Source organism: Elephantulus edwardii, unplaced genomic scaffold, assembly GCF_000299155.1.
Source record: "Elephantulus edwardii isolate Elephantulus edwardi_28Jun2011 unplaced genomic scaffold, EleEdw1.0 scaffold00020, whole genome shotgun sequence".
Lineage (NCBI taxonomy): Eukaryota > Metazoa > Chordata > Mammalia > Macroscelidea > Macroscelididae > Elephantulus > Elephantulus edwardii.
In genome coordinates this window covers 1445435-1469174 of record NW_006399770.1, presented here as the reverse complement: position 1 = coordinate 1469174, position 23740 = coordinate 1445435, and the positions used below count along the sequence as shown (strand labels likewise).

The following is a 23740-nucleotide window of genomic DNA, read 5'->3' as shown; positions in this document are numbered from 1 at the left end:
AAATAAAATCAGAGATTTGGACAATGACTAGGGAGGATAGAAGAACTGCTACCTTTGAGCTGTGGTGCTGGAGAAGAGTATTGAATATACTATGGACTGCTAAGTGAACGAACAGGTTTATTCTGGAGAGGGTTAAACCAGGTTGTTTCTTGGAGGCAAGGATTCTGAAACTTCATCTGACATACTTTGGACATGTTGTAAGGATGGTTCATTCCTTAGAGAGGAATGTCATGCTTGGGAAGGTGGAGGGAGAGCACAGGTGAGGAAGACCCTCTATGAGGTGGATTGTTTCAGTGACTGGGTAATGGGGATAAGTGTGTCAGACAGTCAGAGTGACACAGGATAGAGCAGGGTTTAGGGCTGTTGTACATAGGGTCTCTATGAGTCGCATGCAACTCGATGGCACATAACAACACACACATACATACATACATATATATAAATATATATAATGCTTACATAACACAAGCCAGAGAGATTAGATCCTTTTACTCTAGCTTTCATCAAATGGCAATTCTAGTATGTAATACCTCTTGAAATACTGGAGGTATTTAATACTAGAAAAGGAATAGAAGAGAAGAAAAGGAGAGAGGAGCTAACATTTGTCAAGCATATAGTGTTGTCAGATTCTGTTCAACAAGGTACTTTAGCATGTGGTTTGTATCCTTTAGCTGCTCCGTGAGAGAAAAATAAGCAGTCTCCAACCTGCCTCTGAAAACCTGCTGTAGGGTCAACTATGAGTTGGTTCTGACTCTGTGTTAAACATCAAGATGGACGTTTTTCTTTTTTATATTTTAAGAAAATTAGTTTCAAAGAGCATAGAAAAAATGAACTTGATTTGCCACAGTAGATTGGCAAGTATAGAACAGGAGAAAAATAAGCAACCTTATTTTACATTGACAAAACTTGAAAGGTATTTGGGAACTTTAGCTAGCAGTGATTTTTTACATGAGTGATACTTGATCAGAAATAATTTTCTCTTTTATAGTCTCTTGATCAGAGATGATTTTCTCTTTTATAGTCCTGAAGGAAGTTACACTGATGATGCAAACCAGGAGGTTCGTGGGCCACCACAACAGCATGGTCACCACAGTGAGTTTGATGATGAATTTGAAGATGATGACCCCTTGCCTGCTATTGGACACTGTAAAGCTATCTACCCTTTTGACGGTATGATTTTCTTGCCTTCTTCACCCCCTCAACTATTTAATTGTGACAGAGTGAAAATTTACAGCACATATTGCTATTCTATTCAATCATTCATATATATTTTCTTTAATGGCATTGATTTCATTCCCGACATTGGAGCATCACTTGTCCCATCACCTTTCAGTGGTTCTTGTTTCCATCAGTCTTTCTGTCTTTTCCTGTTTGACCATCCAGCTTTATCCCTGAGCAAATGCTGCCCTTTTGATCTTACATGGTTGATTGTTTTAAGGACTGGGTAATTCTTTAGTGTTACTGTTCACCTTATTGGATCTGTCTTGTGTCTGGCTGCAGTTTGTGCCTCAGAGGCGAGTTAAGAGTGGCTACAGGCTGTAGTTTGGGGGATTTATCTACTCTCTGTCAGAACAGTAACACTGACCACTTTAATAATTTTGAGTTCCATTTACCTTTATCTCCCACTCTATCTAGTTCCCCACTATTGTGATCCCTATCAGATTGGTCAGCAGTGGTAGCCAGGTACCATCTAGTTCTTCTGATCTCAGAGTCATGGCAGTTGAGAAATGTGAGATCTGTTAATGTTATGCACTAGTTGTTTCTGTGTCTTTGATTTCCTTTATTGTTCTTTGTTCCAGACAGATAGAGACCTTAGGTGGCTGCTTGCTAGCTTTTTTTTTCTTTCAATTTTTTTATTCTTAATTTCAATGAAAATTTACAGAGACTTTGGGTTTCCATTCATTCATTGTTGCACTTTTCTTCCCTCCTAACCCTCCCCTCCAGTACACTCCCCTCTTGCAAAAGTAAAAGAAAAATTCTTTCATTGTTTTACAATCCCTCCCCCCAGGTCCACTCCACTATGCAGCCTTCGTTCTGGACTCCTGTCATGACAAAAATACCTAATCACATATCCCTTTTAAACAGTTTTCACCCTCATTTGTTTCAATGCAGTACACATTATTTAACTCATCTTTCTTAGTCTCCCCACAGCCCCCATGTCAGTCCTGTTTTACAACAGTGGCACCTTGTAGTATTTGTCCTTCTGTGACTGAGATATTTCACTCAGCATAATGTCCTCCTGGGTCATCCATTTTGTATAATAGTTCATGAGTTCCTTGTTTTTCAATGCAGCGTAGTATTCCATTATGTGATTATACCAGAGCTTCTTTATCCATTCGTTTGTTGATGGGCACGTAGGTTGTTTCCAACTCCTTCCTATTGTGAACACATCTGCAATAACCATGGGTGTGCATATATCTGCTTGGGTGGCAGTTATGGTCTCTTTGGGGTATATTCCCAGTAGTAGAATTGCTGGGTCAAATGGTGTCTCTATTTGCAACTTTTTGAGAAAGCTCCATACTGCCTTCCACAGTGGTTGGACCATTTTACACTCCCACCAACAGTGAATAAGGCTTCCAGTTTCTCCACTACCTCGCCAGCATTTGTTGCTTGCTGTTAAATTTTGCTGTTCTTACTGGGGTGAGATGATATCTCATAGTTGTTATAATTTGCATCTCTCTTAGAGCTAGGGATTCTGAACATTTCTTCATGTGCTTATTTGCCATCTGAATGTCTTCTTTGATTAAGTGTTTATTCATATCCTGTGCCCATTTTTCAACTCGATTATTTACCTTTATCTTGTTGTGGTGGCTTGCTAGCTTTTAAGACCTTAGTCACTACTTATCAATATAGAATGCAGGACATTGTCTTTATGGGCCATGTTACACTGATTGACCTTGATAACCAAGCATGTGGTCCTGAGGCCCCATGACTGGCAGCTCATCCCCTCAGGGTATTTTATTATCTTTAAAAAATATTTAACTTTGCTTCTTTTGAGCTTTGCTGTCACTCACTCATTCATTGCTATTGTGTTGGAACCTAGTCATACCTGATCCTTCAGCAGTTTTTTGGAAGAGGTAAATTGTACAGGAGGAGATTGCCTCTCTTACTCCCTCAGAGCAGCTGGTGGATTTGAACTATCTGCCTTTGTGCTGACAACACAACACCCTAACATCTAGGCCACGAGAGCTGCCTTTGCAACTGCTAGTGACCCTTTATCAGGTGTTTGAGACTATAAAACAGGATGAGAAGAAACTACCCATCTTTTTTCTGCAGAGCTGTTGATAGAGTCACTGGAGACCTGTAGCCTTTGGGTTAGCAGGGCAGCCTCTCCAGAGGCTTGAATTCACCAGTAACTACTTGGAGGGACAAAGATAGGCAGGCCCCTCCCGTGTGCTTTATGTCACCTACTGGAGGGTCAGGTGTAAGTTGGTTCCAGTTTGATGGCATTGAGGTGCAGAGAGTTGTATGTGATATATCTTCCAGATTTATTTGTGATCATGGGTATAGTCCCTTTCTCTCACTCATATTTGATTTGCTTAATATTTTTGATAACATTTCTTAAAGTCTAAATATTATCTTGACTTAATCCCTTTAGTGTTGTTCATTAAAGATCAATACTTTAGTTTCAACTGTACTACATTTATAGACAATTTTTCTTTTCTTCCATACAAGAAGTTGAAAGAAAATTATATTATCAATGTTAGGAGACTAACAGATTATTATTTAATTATCAGCTTTGGCTGATAATTTGATAACAGAATTTCTACTAGAGAACTTACAAATGACTGTACTCAATAAAACAGTCTACACATGTATCCTCGCTCGGTAAATGGAAGGCTGGTAGTTGTCAGTTAATGCCCTCTCTTGTGGTATACCTTGATGCAAGTACAGAGTGGATGGCATAGTTGAATGCCACCACCTTATCCAGACTCTAGGCCACCTTGAGAGTGAGAAGGAAAATGTGATAGCTTCTGGTTGTGCCATCCTTTTCTTTGATACAGCTGGCAAACAAACCCCGTGACCGAGAAGTAGTTCTCTACTCTAGATTTTTTAGTCATCCTCCCCTCTTTCAGACTCTGAAAAATCCCTTCCAGTTTCCTTAACTCACAAAATGGCGGAAGAATGCTTTCACAAATAAATGATAAAATGATTTCTAATTTAAAGTTCTTCCCCAAGATCCATTGAATTGGATTTTAAATTAAATAAAGTCATTAATTACTCTTCATTCTGGAAATTTAGCATATGTTAACTTAAGATTCAGCTAAGTAAATTATTAATCCTAAAAAGACTGAGAGTCATTTGGAATAATAAAAGTCAGGTCCTGGGGTTGATGGGATTTTGAAAAATGTTTCTATCTTTTGCTGTGACCTTCTGTTTCCGTCATTACCAGGCTGAATGGTATTATTCTTTAAAGTCTTTTCCCAAACCATATTCTCTCTTCTCCCCCCCACCCCATTCTTAGCTGTTGTCACTATTCTGCTCATCCATACCTCACTATTCAAATGTAGGGAAAGAATTGGAATAATGAAAAAGGCATTAAAATATTTCTATAACTTGTGTAACATCACTGTGACTCGGTTACTTCACCAGTTACATGAGCCCATTGCTGCCAGGTCTATTCTAGTTCTTAGTGACTTTGGAAGACAGAGCAGAACTGCTTCATGGGGATGCCAAGACTGGAAATCACTATGGAAGCCGACTGTCTCATCTCTCTCCCCAGGAACGTGAGGGTGATACTACTTATCAACCTCAAAGGTTTCTGTGTAGCTCAGATGAAATACAGTGTATATGAAGTGTTGGATAAAGTACAGAGTATTCTACAGATATTACTGAAAGTCACTGGGTTTATGATTATAGATAAAGTTAAATTTGATAGTTTATCATGGTATTTTGTGTTGCCTTTGTAACTTTTATTTAAAATTATTACTCTGCAAATTATGCTTGAACCTCTCATGTAGGACACAATGAAGGCACTCTGGCAATGAAAGAAGGTGAAGTCCTGTACATTATTGAGGAAGACAAAGGTGATGGATGGACACGAGCTCGGAGACAGAACGGTGAAGAAGGCTACGTCCCTACATCATACATAGATGTAACTCTAGAGAAAAACAGTAAAGGTGCAGTAACTTATATCTAAACTCAGTGGGCAGCTCTGTGCTGTGTGTGACATAAGAGAAATAACATAAAATGAAAGCACAGTCAACAGATTGGACAAAAAAAACTTAAAGGGTATCCAAGATTTCTTGTTCACTATGTGAGCTCAGTCTAGACTTGATCTTAGAGATGTGACTGTGTGACAAGAAAATGTTCTCGTGATGTTTTACCATTTGAGTGATGTCGGTGTGAAGCTTAATTGATGCCTTTTGCTTTATGTCCTGCTTAAGTCTGTGTCAAGGATTTGTCTTTTCCTGGCTTAGATAATAGACTTTGGTCTATTCATAGATAGAAAATTTTCTCTGCTTTTGCCTCAGAAAACAGTGACTATAATGAACACAGATAAATACAACTGCTCTGAAATACTGTGGAAAAGCTAATTCTCAAGAGTGGTTTCTTCTGAGTTTGGATTTGTAACTATACTTTCCAGGAAGAAAATGAATAGTTGATTAAAATAATTTAATAACAATTCCTTCCCATTTTCATTTCCTTTTTTTCAAGGAAGAAAGCAAGTACCTAGCACATAATCTATTTAATTAGTATATTAACACGTTGCCACAAATGACGGCAAAAAAATGTGTTCCTAAACACGGTTGTCAGTTTAAGTGTGCGGCAACGTGTTAAACAAGAGACCTGCAGAATAAAAGTCAGCCTGGTCTAATAATTTTCAGCAATGTATAAACTTCCTTCTAAATTAATCTTATGTTCGTAGTTTCTTGATAATGTCTTTTGGGAAAATATCACTTGAGTGATATTTAGCAGTTATACATAGATAGAGAAGATCTTGAGTGGAGGGGAAGAATTGGCAAAAATTTTCTTTTAAAAAGCAAAACAACTCGACTGAATTGAGATGAAGATTTCTGGTATCACCATATAGGGCTTTTTCTCATTTTAACGGAATCATCTGTTACTAGGATAGATTATTTTTTCTTCTAACTAACTTCAACAAGAATTGATTGCAAACTACTGTACAACCAGTTCCACTATTTTAACTCAAGGATTGTACAGTGCCAATAGTGTGTGATAACATCCGGAGTTAGTTGTGTGGAGAAATAAGGTGAGAAAACAGATAAGAGACTGTTCCTTGATTTTGCGTATGGTCCAAATTTTTTTGGTGTTCAGTAGCTGGCTGTAATATAATTGTAGACACATTTGGAACAGACACTTTAACTGAACACCCCTTTTGGTCTTACCAAAGGTCTTCAGTAATTGTTCTTTTCTTTTTCCTCCTGGACTGCAGGTTCCTGAAGAGGGTTTCTGAGGAAATGGGCAAGATGTTGAAGGAGGTTACATGCAGCTGCTTTTTGGGGGGAGGGTATTAGAATTTTCAGGCCCAAAAAGAGTGAGAAAAGCAAGTTGCATGAGTGCATGCAGACATGATTTTTTTTTTTACTAACTTCATTAGCATTTCCATATATTGTTGGGTTTTTTTTAAAAAAAACAACAATAACAACAACTTTGTAATACCAGTCCTTAAATCCTTAGTTCACAATTATTCATTCAAAAGGAAAAGGGAGGGGAAAAAAGGCCGACTGACCTTTCCCCCCATGTATATTTTACTGATGTCCAAATTAGAAAGAATGCAGAGCTGTCATTAACCTTGTCTTACATTTGGCTGTCCCAGCAGGACTGTGTCCATCCCAGCTCTGGTTTAATTGGCGTCTAGATTCATTGTCTGTTAGAATCCTTGCCATTTGTCAGTGTCTGCCTGCGCCACCTCCGTGCTCGCTTAACATCCTGTTGCATGTCTAGAGTGACTGGGCTAGATTTCAGGCATGTCTTTATAATCCCTTGTTCTTGTCAATGCCTTTGTTTTGTTTTACATTTGTAGTACAAATCACTTTGTCAGAACATCCTCAGCACTAATGTTTCCATCCTAGTATTTGTGTATGCTGCTATAACTTCCCCACTGCAAACATTCCAGTTTTGGCATTATGAAGAAGTAGTCTATGAACCTGAAGTATTTATGATAAGAAAAGGAAAACATCTCTGCTCTAGCCTACAGCCCAATTGAAAGAACTCTTTGAAATGTCATCTATCTTCAACACCTCAGTCTGGGAAGATCTATAGTCAGCACTGACATCCTGGCATAATAGACAGAAGAAACTCACCACCTCAAGACAAAGGACTGTTTTGAAAAGTCAGCTGCTTCCATTCAAATGCTGCCTTAAACTCGAGTGCCTAAATCTGTTGATTGCCAACACTACCACTACAGTATCCCACAAAGGGCTTACGTGTCAGCGCAGTGCAACCTCCCTTAGCTCGGCAGTGCAGCTGCCGCCACAGCCTCAGTAGGTGGCTTTGAGAGCTCTACCGTGTGTGATGGTGCATCTTCAAATTTATGCATCAAACTCAAGACATGTCCAAGTCCATTTTCCTTTACTCCGTGTTTTTAAAAGAAGTTTTATGCATCCTCCCCTTTATCTTTTAGTTTGGGGTGATAAAGTCCTCATTTGATTATTAACAATGATAGTCTATTTCCAAGTGATACTTTTGTTTGAACAAGATAAAATTTAGTGAAACTTTGTAATGATCTATGTGCACTTTTAATTGTAAAATGGAAATTTCTGTATGTTTATACTTGTAAATATAATTGTTGTTAGTGCTCTTTATTGCTCCTCTTGTTCTGCCTCGCATTTGTGATTCTGTTAGACTTGTATCCTAACTAATTTCTTAGTGATGTTGTTCTAGAGGGATGGGGGAGGGAGGGATGGGTTATTTGTACCTCTGAAGCTTCATGAATTTGGTTCTTTACTGTTTTGAAGGGGGAGAGAGCACGTGAAATTGTCTGTGTACTATTGGATTTTAAGCAATATTTTAGAAGCTGTGTGACTCCTTTAATCATTTCCCCCCAGTGTTATTTGAATTGTATTACCAGTTATACTAAAGCTGAATGACAATTGTGTGAAAGTTAATGCCTTCATAAGATCAAGTATGCTACTGTTACACAGCTGACAGAGTGTATTACCTTTGAGGCTAATAAACGATAATGTTTAGATTTTGAATCTCGTTACAGGGTTATTTATATAATGTGACATTATTCAATACTGACAGACTACGTGAAGTAGTTTTAAAATCTAGTGCTATTTTTATTTTAAAGGTTAGCAGTGAGGAGGAAATGTGATCTGGCTGTGTTTGTCTTCTGTACAAAGCATAAAGTGCTTGTATTTTTTTGGCTAACAGCCACAGAGGGCAAAGTTTAAGGCTTTCTTGTAAGGACTAACTGTTCTTTTCAAGCTACTGTTTGTTTTTGTAAAAGCAGAATTTGCTTCCGTAGGAGGCAGGTTCCTTCATGTGGAATTGTGCAGCCTGTATATGGGTTATTACACTAGGAGAGACATTTGTACTTGCACAGTTTAAATCGTTCTTAAATCATTCTTAAATTTTGAATATGTGAATTGTCCAAGAAAAATCTTTACTTTTTCAGTAATTTTTACTCTTTGTGCACATGTTGATTTCTTAATGTTAAATGCTTTGTTTAAGATAGTGTTCTTGGTTGAAAATATTTTCATGGAATAAAACAATCTTTTCAATGGTCATCTAAGGTGTGTAGTGTATTATCTCTTGTTATGCTGGTTTTGCCCTAGAATTTGCCATTTTAGATAGTACAAAGAAGGTGGCATGTTCCAGAAGTGAAAACAGCAGCAAAGCACTTTGGGAAATGTTCTATTTCTTGTTTCTCTCAAAGTTCCTTAAAGGAGAGAAAATACAAAATCCTTTCTACTATTTTTGATTTGTTAGCTTTGCTCTATAGAAGCAATGGTTCATTTACTTTTCCTTCACATCTTATTCTCGCCATCTTGTGAATTATCCTTGTACTGCATACTCTCGTCTAGCTGCCACACGCCGGCCAGCATTTCTTGTGTGTGTTTGAGTTCCTAATTAGTCAGGAGAGAACACTCATGTCTTCCTGGCATTTCTAAGCATAGTAGGAGAATATTTTCCATATTATCCTGTCATTTTGTTCTTTTTGTTGAGTGCTGTCAAATTGGAACCAACCCATAGCTGAACCTCCTGTGGATTTTCAGAGGCTGTAATTCACAAAGGAGGAGACTGACCATCCTCTTCTCACAGAACAGCTGGTGGATTTGAACCAAATGCCTTGATGAAAATCAGAGTAATCTGAACAGCAAAGGGCTACAGTTCTTGAAATCTATGCCCCATCAGCACCAAACCCATCCCTGAACTTTTAGATAACCTATATTCAGATCTGTAAAGCAAATAGTAACACTGTGGAGGAGTGTATTCCTTGATACAATCAACTGTACATGACCAAAAGGGAAGCAGTTGCCTAAACCAAATTTCAGAAGATAAGAAGGGAAAGGAAAGAAGGATACATGGAAATGGAGACCACAGGGAGGGAGTGGGAAGAGTGTAGTCACATTCAGGGGATTGCAACCAGCATAACAAACAAAATACATAAAATGTTGAGTGGAAAACTAATGTTTTCTGTAAACTTTTTTATCTCAATGACGATATAATCAGCAAACTTAAAAACAATGGGATGGGCTTTCACTGTCTGTCCTAAGATCAAGAAAGTCGAATGTCTACATGCTAGGGAAGATGAACATCATTAGAACAAGATTAAAAGGACTATAAGAAGAAGAGGGAGTTCTGGTGGCCTGGTGGTAAGGAGCTGTGGTGCCAACCCAAAGGCAGGCTGTTTGACTCCACCAGCTGCTCCTTGGGAGAAAGATGGGCGGGCTCTTCCTGTGGGACTGACTGCTGCTGAAAACCCACTGGAGGATCAGTTGTGGGTCAGTTCCAACTTGCCAATACGTGACAACAACAACAACATATGGAAAAGGATGTGGCATCAGGACTGGAGGAAGACTTATCAACAGACTGCATTATGTTGTTGTTATGTGCCGTCGAGTCGCTTGCGACTCATAGCGAGCCTATGTACAACATCCCTAAACTCTGCTCTGTCCTGTGCCATTCGCACTGTCTCTGACACTCGCATCCCGATTGCCCCAGTCACTGAATCAATCCACCTCATAGAGCGCCTTCCCCTCCTGCGCTGTCCCTCCACCTTCCCAAGTAAGATGTCATTCTCCAAGGACCGGTCTCTCCTTACAACATGTGCAAAGTATGTAAGATGGAGCCTCAGAATCCTTGCCTCCAAGGAACCACCTGGTTTAACCCTTTCCAGGATGAATCTGTTTGTTTTCCTAGCAGTCCATAGTACTCTCAGTACTCTTCTCCAGCTCCACAGCTCAGAGGCATCAATTCTTCTATCCTCCCTAGTCATTGTCCAACTCTCTGATGCATAACAAGTGATTGCAAAGACCGTGACCTGTATCAGATAGATACACCTTAGTCTCCAGAGAGACACCATTGTTCTTCAGTACTTTGGAGAGGTCCCTAACAGCAGACTTACCCATGGCAACGCGCCTTTTAATTTCCTGGCTACTGGTGCAAAGAGTGTTGACTGTGGAGCCAAGCAAACTGAAGCTGTGAACAATCTCAATCTCTTCACCATCCATCCTGATGCTGCCAGTTGGCTTAGTGGTGACATTATACAGATGATAAAGCCTTGCTTGCTGAAAGTTAAGAGGACTTGAAGCATTTACTGCAGAAGATCAAAGACCATATATAGTCTTTAATATGGATTATATCTCAACATCAAGAAAATAAAAGTCTTTACCAGTGGACCAATACATAACGTCATGAAAGGGAGGAAAGATCCAAGGTGTTAATGATTTTTTGAATCCATACTTGACACCCATGACCAGCAGTCAGTTGGATTAAAGAAAAAAAAAAGTTGCACCAGGATAATCTGCTCTCAAGGACCTCTCTTCAAAGTGTTAAAGACCAAGGATATAGTTTTGAGGACTGAAATGCACTTGATCCTAGACGGGTTTCAAATTGGTTCCAGTGCATCTGAAAATTGGACAGTGAATAAAAGAGACCAAAGAAGAATTGATGCCTTTTAAGTGTGGTGTTGGCAGAGTATTGGAAAGATGGTAAACTGCCAAGAGAATAAAATACGCCTTCAAGGAAGTACAAGTTGAGTGCTCTTTAGAGGCAAAGATGGTGAGGGATACTTTGTCTCACTTTGGGCATATTTTCAGGAGGAACTAGTCCATGGACAGACACATCCTGGTGGAGGGTCAGAGAAAGAGAGTAGCATCTTCAACAAGGTGGATTGCGCAGTGACTGTAACAACAGTCTCAGGCCTATCAGAGATGGTGAGGACGGTGCAGGATACGGCGAGGTTCAGATCTATTGTTCGTTGGACTGACTCAGTGGCACCTAACAACATTAATAAAAGGGGGGGGGATCGCAAGACTTGTTGATAGATTTTTGGTTAAGCAGGGAAAGTGCTAAAGAAACGACACAGGTTTCAATGAGCTTATATAAGTGGGATCAAATAGAATCACAGACTGTTGGGAGGCAAGAATGATGATTTGCCTCACATACTTTAGGTGTGTTGCTAGGAGGTGCTATCCCTTGGAGAGGGACGCAAAGCTGGGAAGGGTGGAGGGTTGGTAAAACAGGAATTCTCTCGACCAGGTGGACTGATGCTATGACTGCTGAAATGGGCCCTTGTGTGTCAGGAAGTGTGAGGATGGCGCAAGACAGGACAGAGTTCAGATCTTTTGTTCATAGAATCACTATGAGTCATACTTGATGGCCCCTACTAAACTAACTAGTTAAATGATGACTGATTTGGTAAATGCAGAATGTCAACCCAGATGGTTTCTAGTAGAAAATACCATGGCTCTGACATCAAGTTTCTTCTAATAAACTGTAATGTAAGTAGGAAACTAGAAGGCATGCTAATCAATTGTAGTTGATACCATAAAAGTTTCCTGATGCTCTGGGTGCTAGGCTTAAAATAAGATGAAATTTTAAAAAGATCCATCAGTATAATCTCCTTTAGGTTAAATGTCCAAAGGCAGGTGGTAGAATCGACCCGCTGCTCCAGGGGAGAAAGACGGGCAATCTCTTGTGTGATTTATGGTCTCTGCTGGATGGTGTGCTGTCAGCGGGTGCTGACTTGAAGCCAATGAGTTTGAAATTGGGGTGTTTTTTTGTTTTGTTTCTGTTGTGGTTTTTTTTAAGGTTAGAACTAATTAGATGATTGAGTAAGACCTTGTTAGATGAGAAGAGCTGGGAGTGGCATCCACTTCCCAAACAACATGCTTCTGGAAACTCTATGAATCTATAAATGTCAATAGGTACAGAAAGTCTTCAGGTCTTTTGTTCATAGGGTCGCGATGAGTTGTGCTTCACTCGATGGCAGTCAACAACCACAACAACATAACAAGGTAAGTATAGGTGTATCATGAGCTACAATTAAAACAAGCTTGGAAGCAGGAGTGGCATCCACTTCTGAAATGGCTTGCCTCCGGAAACTCTATGAACAGTGCTCAGACCTTTCTTTCCATAGGGTTGCAATGAGTTGTCTATGAGTCGATGGCACCTAACAACAACAACAGTAATAAAATAGACATAAATCTCCTGTCTCCTATCCATTGTAAGCAATAGAAAACTACCATTCCCCCTCTCCTCAAAGAGTATAAACATTATCTTCAATGTTCGGTTTATTATTTTGCTTTCTTTGTGCCTCTGCAATGTGTATCTCTTTTCTGAATCCTGATTAGATTTTCTTGGTTTTGAACTCTGTGAAGCTGGTGGTGTCCTCTCTGTGAGCAGGGCTGATAGGCAGACGGGACACACTGATATCCCATGTTCTCATTGGTTGCGGTTGCATCAATTGTGACTCACAGTGCTCCCCTGTTTAAGGAGTAGGTCCACTCCATAGGGAGTGGTTCCCGGCTGTGACCATTTGGAACCAGATCTCCGGCCTGTCTCCCGAGTGAGGTTGAACTGCTAACTTTTTGGTAGTAGTCAAGCACTTAACTTTGTTCATGCCACCGAGGAACTGCAGTACTGCCATGTTGAATGTTAAGAATTGAAATATTTCCATAATTATTGGTAAATAGGGAGCTGTGGTGGCCCAGTCGGTGAGGAGTTGCACTGCCAACCCAAAGGCAGGTAGTTTGAATCTACCATTTGCTCCACAGGAGAAAGATCAACAGTCTTCTCTTGTGTAGTTTACAGCTTCTGAAAATCCCCTGGAGGGTCAGCTATGAGTCATTTCTGGCTTGATGTCAATGAGAGAGAGTTGGTAAATGGTAACTCAAAAAAAGTAGTGAAACTAAGTTTATATGTGTTGGTACATAGGGTTTATTTCAGAAACCATATGTGATATTTTGTGATGCCAATTTCTGGCTTAAACAGTGGAAATAAAGTTGATGGGCTTATGTTGATGCATTATTATTTATTTCAAGTATTGAGGAATCTTCTCTGGTGTCATAAGGCCCAGGGGTGGGAGAGTGGGCTGGGCAGGCGAACCAAGGAAGATCTTTATTCATCCCAAATAAGTCAAGGACTGAAGAGCAGCCCAGTGGGGGAGATTGGAAGGGAGACCAAGGTGATTGCTTCAAGGTGCAGTATTGATAATGGCTTCTTAGATTTTATTTTTAAAAAATTTTGCTTTGTTTGACAACTTTGTTGTGAGGAGTGTGCTGCCTTGTGCATTTTGAAGAGGCATAAGAAGAACTCAATGGGGACTCCACTTAATACCAAAGGATGTGTTTTCTGGTATGTGATAGCACAATTGCTCTGTTCTTGTTCCTCCTCCCTCGTTTGGTTTCCAGACAGAAGAATCATGTTGGCATTAACCTGCTTGTTCCACCTCTGTAAGAATACTGTTTCCCTGCATAGAGTGCATCCGTCCAACAAGGCCCAGCATGAGTCCCAGCACACCTGTCAGTTTTGGATGTTTAATTCATCCTTCTTTCCTCTTCTGCCTCTTCCCTGCATCATAACTGACATCCAGCAAATTCCTGAGACTGACAAATGTGTATTGTTTTCTAATTGGCTTATGTGCGGGACAGTCTTGGTTACAGAGTGAGAAAGACAAAAACAAGTTCCCAGCTGTGACAGTGAAAATCTGCAAACCCCACTCCTTTTGCCCCCTTCCTTTCTCCACCCTCTTTCCTCCAGCTGGGAGCACCTGCTTCTGGCTCTTGACGTACATGTTGGCGCTGTGCTTTCTGATGCAGGAAGAAAGGTGGGATGAAGGTGAGCTGTGTGGCTCCTCTCTCTGGGTGACAGGACAGATGGCTATCAACGGGAAAAGTAACCCGATGACTTTGTTCCATCATGAAGGCTTCATTTAGCTGGGGACAGCCATGGCCAACAGGTGACACCAAACCAGCTGTTTGTTTAAACGAGATATTTGAGATTATTGATGATTGAGGAAAGATTTTTGCTATACCTTTTATTACTTAGTTTATCCGCTTTATTACGTTGTTTATTAGGAGAATACAGAGTGTTCTTTTGCTTGGTTTGCACATAGTTTATATATTTATTAGCACCATCCCACTTTGTAAATATTGCCTGAATATCTTCTGAGGCTTGCTTCTCCCCCCATCCCCTGCCCCAACATTGTTTCTAGAATTTATCCATTTTACTGTGTCTGGTATTCCATTATATATACACAGTTGTTTAATTCATCCTCCTGTTTACGTTCAGCCATTTCAAGAGGTAGCATATGATAACGAATCACTGGTACTGAAGAAAGAGGTCCAAGCTGAGGAGGAGGTGATAGTGAAAAAGAAAACCCAAGCTCTGGAAATTAATGGATCACTAATTGAGATGCTTCAGCAAACATGCAGCACTGTAAGCACTAATTCATCAAGATTTGAAATTTGGAAGATAGCTACCTGCCCAACCAACTGGAAGAGATTTATATTTGTGTGCATTCCAAAGAAAGATGATAAAACAGAATGCAGAAATGAATGATCAATGTCACATGCTAACTAAATTTTACTGAATACAGAAATTACTGCACTCATACATTGATAGAGAATGAACAGAAGTTCAAGCCAGATTTAGCAGACGATGTTGAACATGAGATATTCTTACTGATTTTCAGGTGGAGCTTGGCCAAAAGATGAGGGTAACGGAGATATTTGTGTTTTATCAACTTCATGAAGGCATTTGACTGAGTGGATCATAACAAATAATGGATAACTTTTGGAAGAGCAGGCCTTCACAAACACATAATTGTACTTTATAGAGCATCTACACGGATAAAAATAGGTAGTTACATCAGATCAAGGAGTGCTGCATGCTTAATATTGGGAAACACATTCTTTGACCTATTAAATTTGTATGCTGAACACATAAACTAAGACACTGAGCTCCATGAAAAACTCTTGAGTCAAGATGAGAGAAAGACTCATTAACACCTTGAGATACACAGGTGGCATGGCCTCGCTTGTCAAAGGCCAATTTGAAGCACTTACTGATGGTGGTCAAGGACCACAGTCTGTGGTATGACTCACATCTGAACACGAAGGCCTAACAACTGGACTGGTAAACAACATGATAAATTATAATGACCTGGAAGTTGTTATGGATTTGATTCTTCTTGGACCAATAATGTCCATGGAAGAGGAATTCAACAAATGAAATGGTACAGGTGCATTGAACAAATCTGCAAAAGATTTGTTAAAAAAAAAAAGTTAAAAGCAAAGATGTCATTTTGATGACTAAAATGCACCTTACTGTTGAGCTCTGGTGGCCTAGTGGCAAGAAGCTGCACTGCAATCCCAGATGTGAGCGGTTCAAATTCACCAGATGCTCTGCTGGATTGGAGGGCGGGGACCACGACGACAATCTTCTGTATCAGATCTGATTTAATGGTATACACACACACACACACACACAAAATAATAAAAATTTTATAAAAATGAACGTTTATGGAGTTCTGGTAGCCTAGTGGCAAGAAGTTGCACTGCAATCCCAGAGGTATGCGGTTCGAATCCACCAGATGCTCCGCTGGAGAAGGAGGGGCAATCTCCTTCTGTACCAGTCAGATCCAATTTAACGGTACACACACTGCACCTGACTCAGAAGAGTCAAGCTTAATATTGGGTTAAATAGTGTCTCTGTTTTTCTTTGACTAAGTTGAACTTCTTTTTGCCATTTGTTTTGGCTTTTCCTTTCTGGTGGATTGTTTTTCATATTTATTCATTGTGACAACTTGCTACCCCCAGGATTTAAGAACGGGGACCCTTAAGACAGTAGCAGCAGCCTTTTTATAACTGTATCTTGATGTGGCCTAACACTGCTTCTACCACATGCCCTTCATCACTGTGGGTGAAAACCAGGGAACAGCCGGGGGAGGGCGTGTTGAAGGCTGCCTGCCACATTAAGGATCTTTGGTCAACTTCATGTGTTCCTCAGATCAACTCGTATCAGAACTGTTGGCAGCACTGGAAGTTGGACTAACCCCAAGGTGGTGCCTCAGGAAGTTCAAATCCACTAGCGACTCAGAAATAGAAAGATGGGCGGGCAGTCTCCTCTTTTAGGTTTTTTAGCCTTGGGCACCCCTGCAGTGGCTACTATGAGTTGATCCCATATTGACAGCTACAAGTTAGAGGTGTTTTGTTTGTTTGAATATCAACCGAAATGATGCAAATATTGTGCTCAGCGGCTAATGGAAAAATTGGAATCAAACAGGAGTTAACCTCAGAAGACAGCACAAGGATCTACTTCTGAAAAAGCTGCTGTTGAAAACCAGTTCTCCCTTGTCACAACCTGGAGGTATTGTGAGTCAGAATCAGTTGACAGCAACTAGTAATTAGAAATAACTGATTTTTTGTCACTTTAATATGTCTTTCACAGTGAGTTTTTTTTCTTAGTTTCCTGATTCAAAGCACAAAAAAATATTTTCTTTCAAAAGTGTTTTTTCACATGTATATTAATTTATCTAGATTTTATTTGGTATATGATGATGTAAGGAATTATTTTTTTTCCTTTTCATTTGCTCAACCCATTCAGGAATCACTTGTGAAAAATACTGTCATGTCAAATTTCTAATGACATATTTCCTAAATGATGAAGCTTAATAATGAGCTACTATATCTGGTAGACCAGATCCCTTCCTCCTCCAATCTTTTACTTGTCTAAGATGATCTTTACTATTTCTAGCCATTTAAGTTTTAGGAAATACTTAACAGGTAACTTGGAGAATCTTGTTAGGAATTTGAATGGAATTTGCATTGCACCTGGAGATCATCTGAAAGCAAACGTGTGTTTTTCTGATGATGTGTACCACTGAATCAGAACTGACTCATAGCGGGCCCTCCAGTGGGTTTTCAGAGACAGTAAATCTCACAGGAGAAGACTGCTCATCTTTCTCCCTTGGAGCAATTCTTTACCACTAAGCCACCAGGAGTGTGCTTTAGTGGTAAGGAGCCTCACTGCCAACCCAGGGGCACATGGTTCGAATCCACCAGCTACTCTGCTGTGGTCATCTATGAGGCCATGAGAAGACTGGGACGAATGTGAATCCCAGGTCATGGTCTTCTCAATTGCTTTGCTATACTTTTGAAAGCTGAACAATGAATAAAGATGATAAAAGATGAATTGCTGCCTTTGAGTTGTGGTGCTAGAGAAGAGTATCAGACTTAACCATCGACTACCAAGAGAACAAACAGCTATATTCTGGAGAGGGTGAAACCAGCTTGTTCCCTGGAGGCAAGGATTTTTAAGCTTTATCTCATATACTTTGGATATGTTGCCAGGAGGGACTAGTGCTTGGGGAATGACATCATGTTTGGAAGGTGGAGGGTCAGTGCAGGAGAGGAAGATCGTGGTGAGATGCGTTGACACAGTGACTATGGCAATGGGATCAGGTGTGTTAGAGACAGGTTAGCTCAGGATAAGGCAAGATTCTGAGTCATTGTTCAGAGAGTCACTATGAGACGTAGTTGACTCAACGGCACAGAACAGCAGCTTTTGTAGCCAGCTGTACCTTGTCTCACCATTCACTGTCAATAAAGCAAAAACCCTTCAATTCTTGGTCGTTTATTAGTTTTTGAGGAGTCCAAGTGGTCTATGATTCCAGTCTAATGTCTGCCCCATGAAAGAAAGATGTGGCATGATGGTTCTGTAAAGATTGTCTTGGAAACACTGTGGGTTAGTTCTGCTCTGCCCTTAAGAATAGCTATGTCTGAATCAACTCAGAGGCAGTGGGGTTATCATGTGTCTAGAGAAGGGAAGAGGAAGTGGAATTACTGTACTGCCAAAAGCTGTTTAATAGTGAAGAGACTGGACACATTGATTCACAAATAGATATATTTTCATTCATGATTTTACATTTTTCATATTTATTTTAAAGAATATCATACAACTGATACCTTCTGAAATGTGCTTTTTAAAAAACTCTTCTATTTACATTTATCTGACATAGAATTAAAAGCTAAAAATGGTCAAATACAGTGGCAATAGAAAGAAACTAGCCAACACAGCTAGGCCTTCTCTTGAATGTGCTGATCAATATTAGCAATAGTTACCTTAATAATAAATTAGCATTTATTCAAAATCAGTAGTAATTTTAAACAATTCATAAATAAATGTTCTGTGTAATTTACATATTTAATATCCCTGTGGATATTAAAATCTTGGATAATGTCAGATTTTTGCTTAATCAAAAGATAAGCTTTCCCAAAGAAGGAACTGGAGAAGCTGGAAAAGTATCTGAAGGTTTGCCGGAGACTTGTCCAAGCTCTGCCTGCTTTAGAGAGGAGGTTCCAGTTTAGCTGACAACACAGTTAAAATCTGGTTGAATTTCTCGTATCTTTCCACCTGATTGACTTGGGCACCTTTGCTGCCCCAGAACAATCTCATTTGAAATTCAGTCATGAGGATTTCACTCATTTCTTCATCTGGTTGAAAACCTTAAAACAAACAAACAAACAAAAAAATGATACAGTTCTGACAAATATAATGTTACCTACAAACAAAAACTTTATTTGAAATAGTATCAAAATGAACAACTCTGAGAAATTTTTTTTAAAAAGAAGCCAAAGAAAAAGAAGTTTTGTCCTACAAGTAAAAATCACTGCAGTTTGTGTGTACACAGTGAACTTTGTGTGTACAAGCCACATTCTGACAGAGAGTACTTTTTCATTTTTTTTGCAACCTTATTTCTGTATAATTTGCATGCCACATGGTTTGTTATTTTAACTGTTTCACTCAGTATGTTGCAGTAAACTTAACACAGCTCCACAACCATAACTACTTGCTTTTAGAGAATGGATTTCATCACATTACAAGAGCCCCAGTATCTCTATGCAGTGAATCTCAGTTCCTACCTTAGACCCCACCCAATCACTGAATTACTTTCTGTCATTATTTTTATTTTTCTAGATATTTTATTTATATATGGATTTGTACGCTATATACTTTTTTAATGTTCAGCTTCTTTAATTTAGCACAATGTTTATGAGATGATGTCGTTAATAGTACTACTAGTAATTTTTCTTATTAGTTTATTGCCACTTCAAGAGAGGAAGTTGTGGCAGTCTGCTTCCATAAAGGTCTTGGCCTTGGAAACCTGACCAGAATGTTCTACTCTATCCAGGAGGGCACCCTGCTTTCTGAGTCTGCATCAGTACAATGGATTTATGGTGAATATGTTTAACTTTTAAAGAAACTGTCAAAACTCCCACCACCAGCAAACGACAATTTCTTTACATGCTATGAATACTTAGTATTATTGCCTTTCTTTTTAACTGCAGTGAATGCATAGTGGTATATCATTGTGATTTATTTTACATTTTTCTAATGAAGTGTGCCTGATCCAGGCCATTGTCTTCGCAGTTACTTGCTATACATTAGAGAGTTGGGCAATGACTAGGGATGACAGAAGGAGAATTGATAATTTTGAGCTGTGGTGCTGGAGAAGAGTATTGAATAGATCATGGACTCTAGGAGAAAAAACAGGTTCATCCTAGAGATGGTGAAACCAGGTTGCTCCTTGGAGGCAAGGATTCTGAAGCTCTGTCTCACATACTTTGAACATGTTGCAAGGAGGGACCAGTCCTGGGAGAGGGACGTCATGCTTGGGAAGGTGGAAGGACAGTGCAAGAGGAAGACCCTTGATGAGATGGATTGACTCAGTAACTAGAGTCACGGTATAGGTACGTCAGAGACAATAAAGTTGGCTCAGGATGGAGCAGGGTTCAGAGCTGTTGTACAGAGGGACGCTTTGAGTCTCAAGTGACTTGACGGCACATAACAATAATAATGCTGAACATCTTTCCTGTATTTGTATGTCTTTTATCTCCTTTAATGTAGTGTCTTCATATATTTTGTCTATTCAGATCGTTTGGTTTCTCATTATTGAATTGTAAGAGTTCCTTCGATGTTCTGGATATAAGCCCTTTATCAGGTACTTCTTAGCAAATATTTTCTCTCAGACTATAGCTTGCTTTAACATGTTCATTTTGATTTGTCTATATTTTTCTGTTACATTACTTACTTTTTTTGTCCTAAGAAATTGTGTCTTAATCCAAAGACAAAAAATTTTTATTTTTCTTTCTTATAGACATTTTGTACTTTAGCACTTGTGTTTTCAAATTATGATTTATTTTGGATTCATTATTAACTTCATACTTGAAGTAAGGATCAGTATTTCTGTTTTGCATGTGGATTTCCAGTTGTACCAGCACCAACCACCTTTGAAAAGTCTACTTTATCCAGTGAATTTCCTAGGTATTTTTTAAAAACAATTAACAATAATATGTGGGAGTCTATTTCTTAACTTTTATTTTATTCCACCTAAAAGAAGATTTCGTTTACCACATCTTCAAAAAGCCAAGAAACACCCAGACAACTATATTGAGGAGGGGAAACTTCTAGCCAAAGAGCCATAAGACGATATTATTCTTATTCTTTATTAGTTCTAGAGTAGATTTTTCTGTCATTAATGATTTATCTATTGTAAATACCCTTTAAAAAAACCCCAAACATACGAAATCAAAACAAGGCCAGGGCTCATAGTGGAAGAGAACTTGCACTTATGTGTAAATTCAAACTAAATTTGAAGAAAATTAAAACAAGAACCAAAATATAGCTTTACATCTATCCCACCTGATTTTAAAAACCAAGAGTACATTTGATGCACTACAAACTATTAACTGAAGACTAGAGGAGTTGTGGGATAACATCAAGCATGTTATGATTCATAAAGAAAAAGGTAATTGCAAAGGGGAGAAATAAAAGAAATAGATGTCAGAGAGACTAAAAATTGCTCTAGAATGTAAGGAGGGAAAAATAGAAGAAATCCTGAAGTAAAAGAGAGGAACAGGAGATTTCAAGGTGCAACTCAAGGAAACAAAGCAAAGTATTATAATGAAATGTGGAAAGAGTTGGAGTTAGAAAACCAAAGGAGAAGAGCATGCTCGGCCTTTCTCAAGCTGAAAGAACTCAAGAGGAAATTCAAGCCTTGCTGAAATACTGATGGAGTATGTGGGCAAAATCTAGAATGATGTAGGAGTCTCAAAAGAAAATGGAAAGAATACACAGAGTCACTGTACCAAAAAAGGAATTGGTCAAAACAGAACCATTTCAAGAAATAGCATATGATCAAGAACAAATGCCCCAGCAGTTGATGATATACCAATTGACACGTTTCAGGAATCAGATGTAGCCCTTGGATGTGCTCACTAGGCTATGTCAAATTTGGAAGACTGCTGCTACATGGCTAACTGTCCAGAAGAGATCTATATTGTTTTCATTTCCAAGAAAGGTGATCCAATAGAATGTGAAAATGATCAGTGTCATTAATATCTCATATAAATACAACCTTGCTGAAGATTATTTTTAAATGCATGGAACAGTGCATTGATAAGGCCTGCCAGAAATTCTGTGGCATGCGGGACATCACCGCTAATGGCAGATGGATCTAGGCTGAAAGTAGAGAATACCAGAAAGATGTTTACTTGTGCTTTAATAACTATGCAAAGACATTTGACTGTGTCGATTATAACAAATTACTGAGGAATGAGAATCCAAGAATACTTGCTTGTAGTCATGCAAAACCCCAAGAAGCTATTACCTGAACAGAACAAGAAACACTGCATGGTTTAAAATCAGGGAGTGTCAGGTTTGTATTCTTTCTCCATACCTATTCAGTTTGTATGCTAAGCAGAACATTTTTTAAACTAAATTTTATTAATTTTAATCAACATTTACAGAGATTTTGGGTTTCCATTCATTCACTGTTGCACTATTTTCTCTACCCTCACCCCCCCAGTTCGTTCCTCCTTCCCCCCCAAAGAAGTCCGTTTTAATTGTCCCATTGCCACAGTGCTTGTCAAAGCCAGTTCTGATTAATCTCCTTTGTCAGTGTGTCCTTTGCCATTCCCTATCACTCCTCCCTGAGAGAGACTTCACCCTGATTCATACGGAAAAGGGGATGGCGTATTCTCTTAGCTACTTCCTGCTGAAAAGGGCCCCTTTGGCAATAGGAAACACGTAGACTATTGTGGAGATTGATTTTGTAATTTAGATGCACTGTTATCAATTGTGCTTAGCTGTACATGTTCATATCCTTGAAGATGTATCATGGAACTGTTGAGCAGAACATTTAAGAAGCAGGTCTGTATTGAGAAGAATGTGGCAGCAGGATTGAAGGAAGACTCATCAATAACCTGCATTATAAAGATAACACAACTTGGCTTGTTGAATATGAAGGGGAGTGGAAACACTTACTACAGAAGATCTTATTCTTCTGTCTGGATTACATCTCATCAATAAAACAAAAGTTCTCACCACTGGACCAAAAGACAATGTCATGATAGACAAAGAGAAGACTGAGGATGTTAACAATTTAATTTTCATTGGATCCACAATCAACCCTCATGGTAATAACAGCGAAGAAAATTTAAAAAATCAAAAGATGTGTTGTTGTTGTTAAGTGCCATCGAGTCGTAGCAATGTGTTACTCTGGGAAAATGTGTTGTCAAGGACCTCTCCAAAGTGATGTCAGCACTGATGTCAGCTTCAAGCCTAAAATACCCATACAATCCATGGTCTTTCCATTGTTCTCTATGCATCTGACAGCTGGACAATGAAAAAGGATGATCGAGGAATTGAATTGTGGTACTGGAGACAAGCACAGAATATCCCACAGACTACCAGAAAATCAAATCTGTCTTGGAGGAAGTACAACCAAAGTGGTCCTTAGGGTAAGAAGGGTGAAATTTGGTATGTTGTCAGGAAGGATCAGGCCTTGGGAAAAGAGACCATGCTGGGAAAGGTCATCAAAGAAAAATGAAGACCCTCAGCAAGACAGACTGACAGAAAATAACAATGGGCTCGAGTATATCAGAGATCGTGAGGATGGCACAAGACAGGCCAATGCTCAGATCTGTTTACAGGGTCACTCTAAGTGATAGTTGATTTGATGTTACCTAACAACAGTGGGTTTCCCACTAGATCACAGTGCTTTAGAGGACATTAGAGACTCCCTAGTCCCGTTACCCCCAACCCCCCTGATGCCAGAGTATCCGTGACAGACATGCAACCACAGGGCAGACTACTTTCACTCAGGCCCCTGTCCTGGGCTGGACACTGGGGACATGCTGGTTAGCAAAGGTCTGTCCTTACTGGATCACAGTCATTCCCTGCACTGCGGACTTGCTGTATATCTTGTACTGTAGCAGGATTCATTCAGAGAGAGACACCGTCAGAGACTTTAAAGTGATTG

The 23740-nt window shown here is 39.3% G+C and overlaps 2 protein-coding genes across 4 annotated transcripts in view; one reads left to right on the top strand and one right to left on the bottom strand.

The window, feature by feature from the left end:
- The window catches only part of FNBP1L (formin binding protein 1-like), a 100406-nt gene extending 91717 nt beyond the window's left edge, over positions 1-8689 (top strand). For both annotated transcript variants that reach the window (XM_006882411.1, XM_006882410.1), the window contains 3 exons: positions 1022-1170; positions 4962-5120; positions 6398-8689. In XM_006882411.1, coding sequence (XP_006882473.1) covers positions 1022-1170; positions 4962-5120; positions 6398-6405 — 316 coding nt within the window. In that variant the 3' untranslated portion in view covers positions 6406-8689. The remainder of the gene's footprint in view (positions 1-1021; positions 1171-4961; positions 5121-6397) is intronic.
- A 9615-nt stretch (positions 8690-18304) lies between these two features.
- The window catches only part of BCAR3 (breast cancer anti-estrogen resistance 3), a 155806-nt gene continuing 150370 nt past the window's right edge, over positions 18305-23740 (bottom strand). For both annotated transcript variants that reach the window (XM_006882408.1, XM_006882409.1), the window contains one exon: positions 18305-18923. In XM_006882408.1, the coding sequence (XP_006882470.1) occupies positions 18763-18923 (161 nt within the window). In that variant the 3' untranslated portion in view covers positions 18305-18762. The remainder of the gene's footprint in view (positions 18924-23740) is intronic.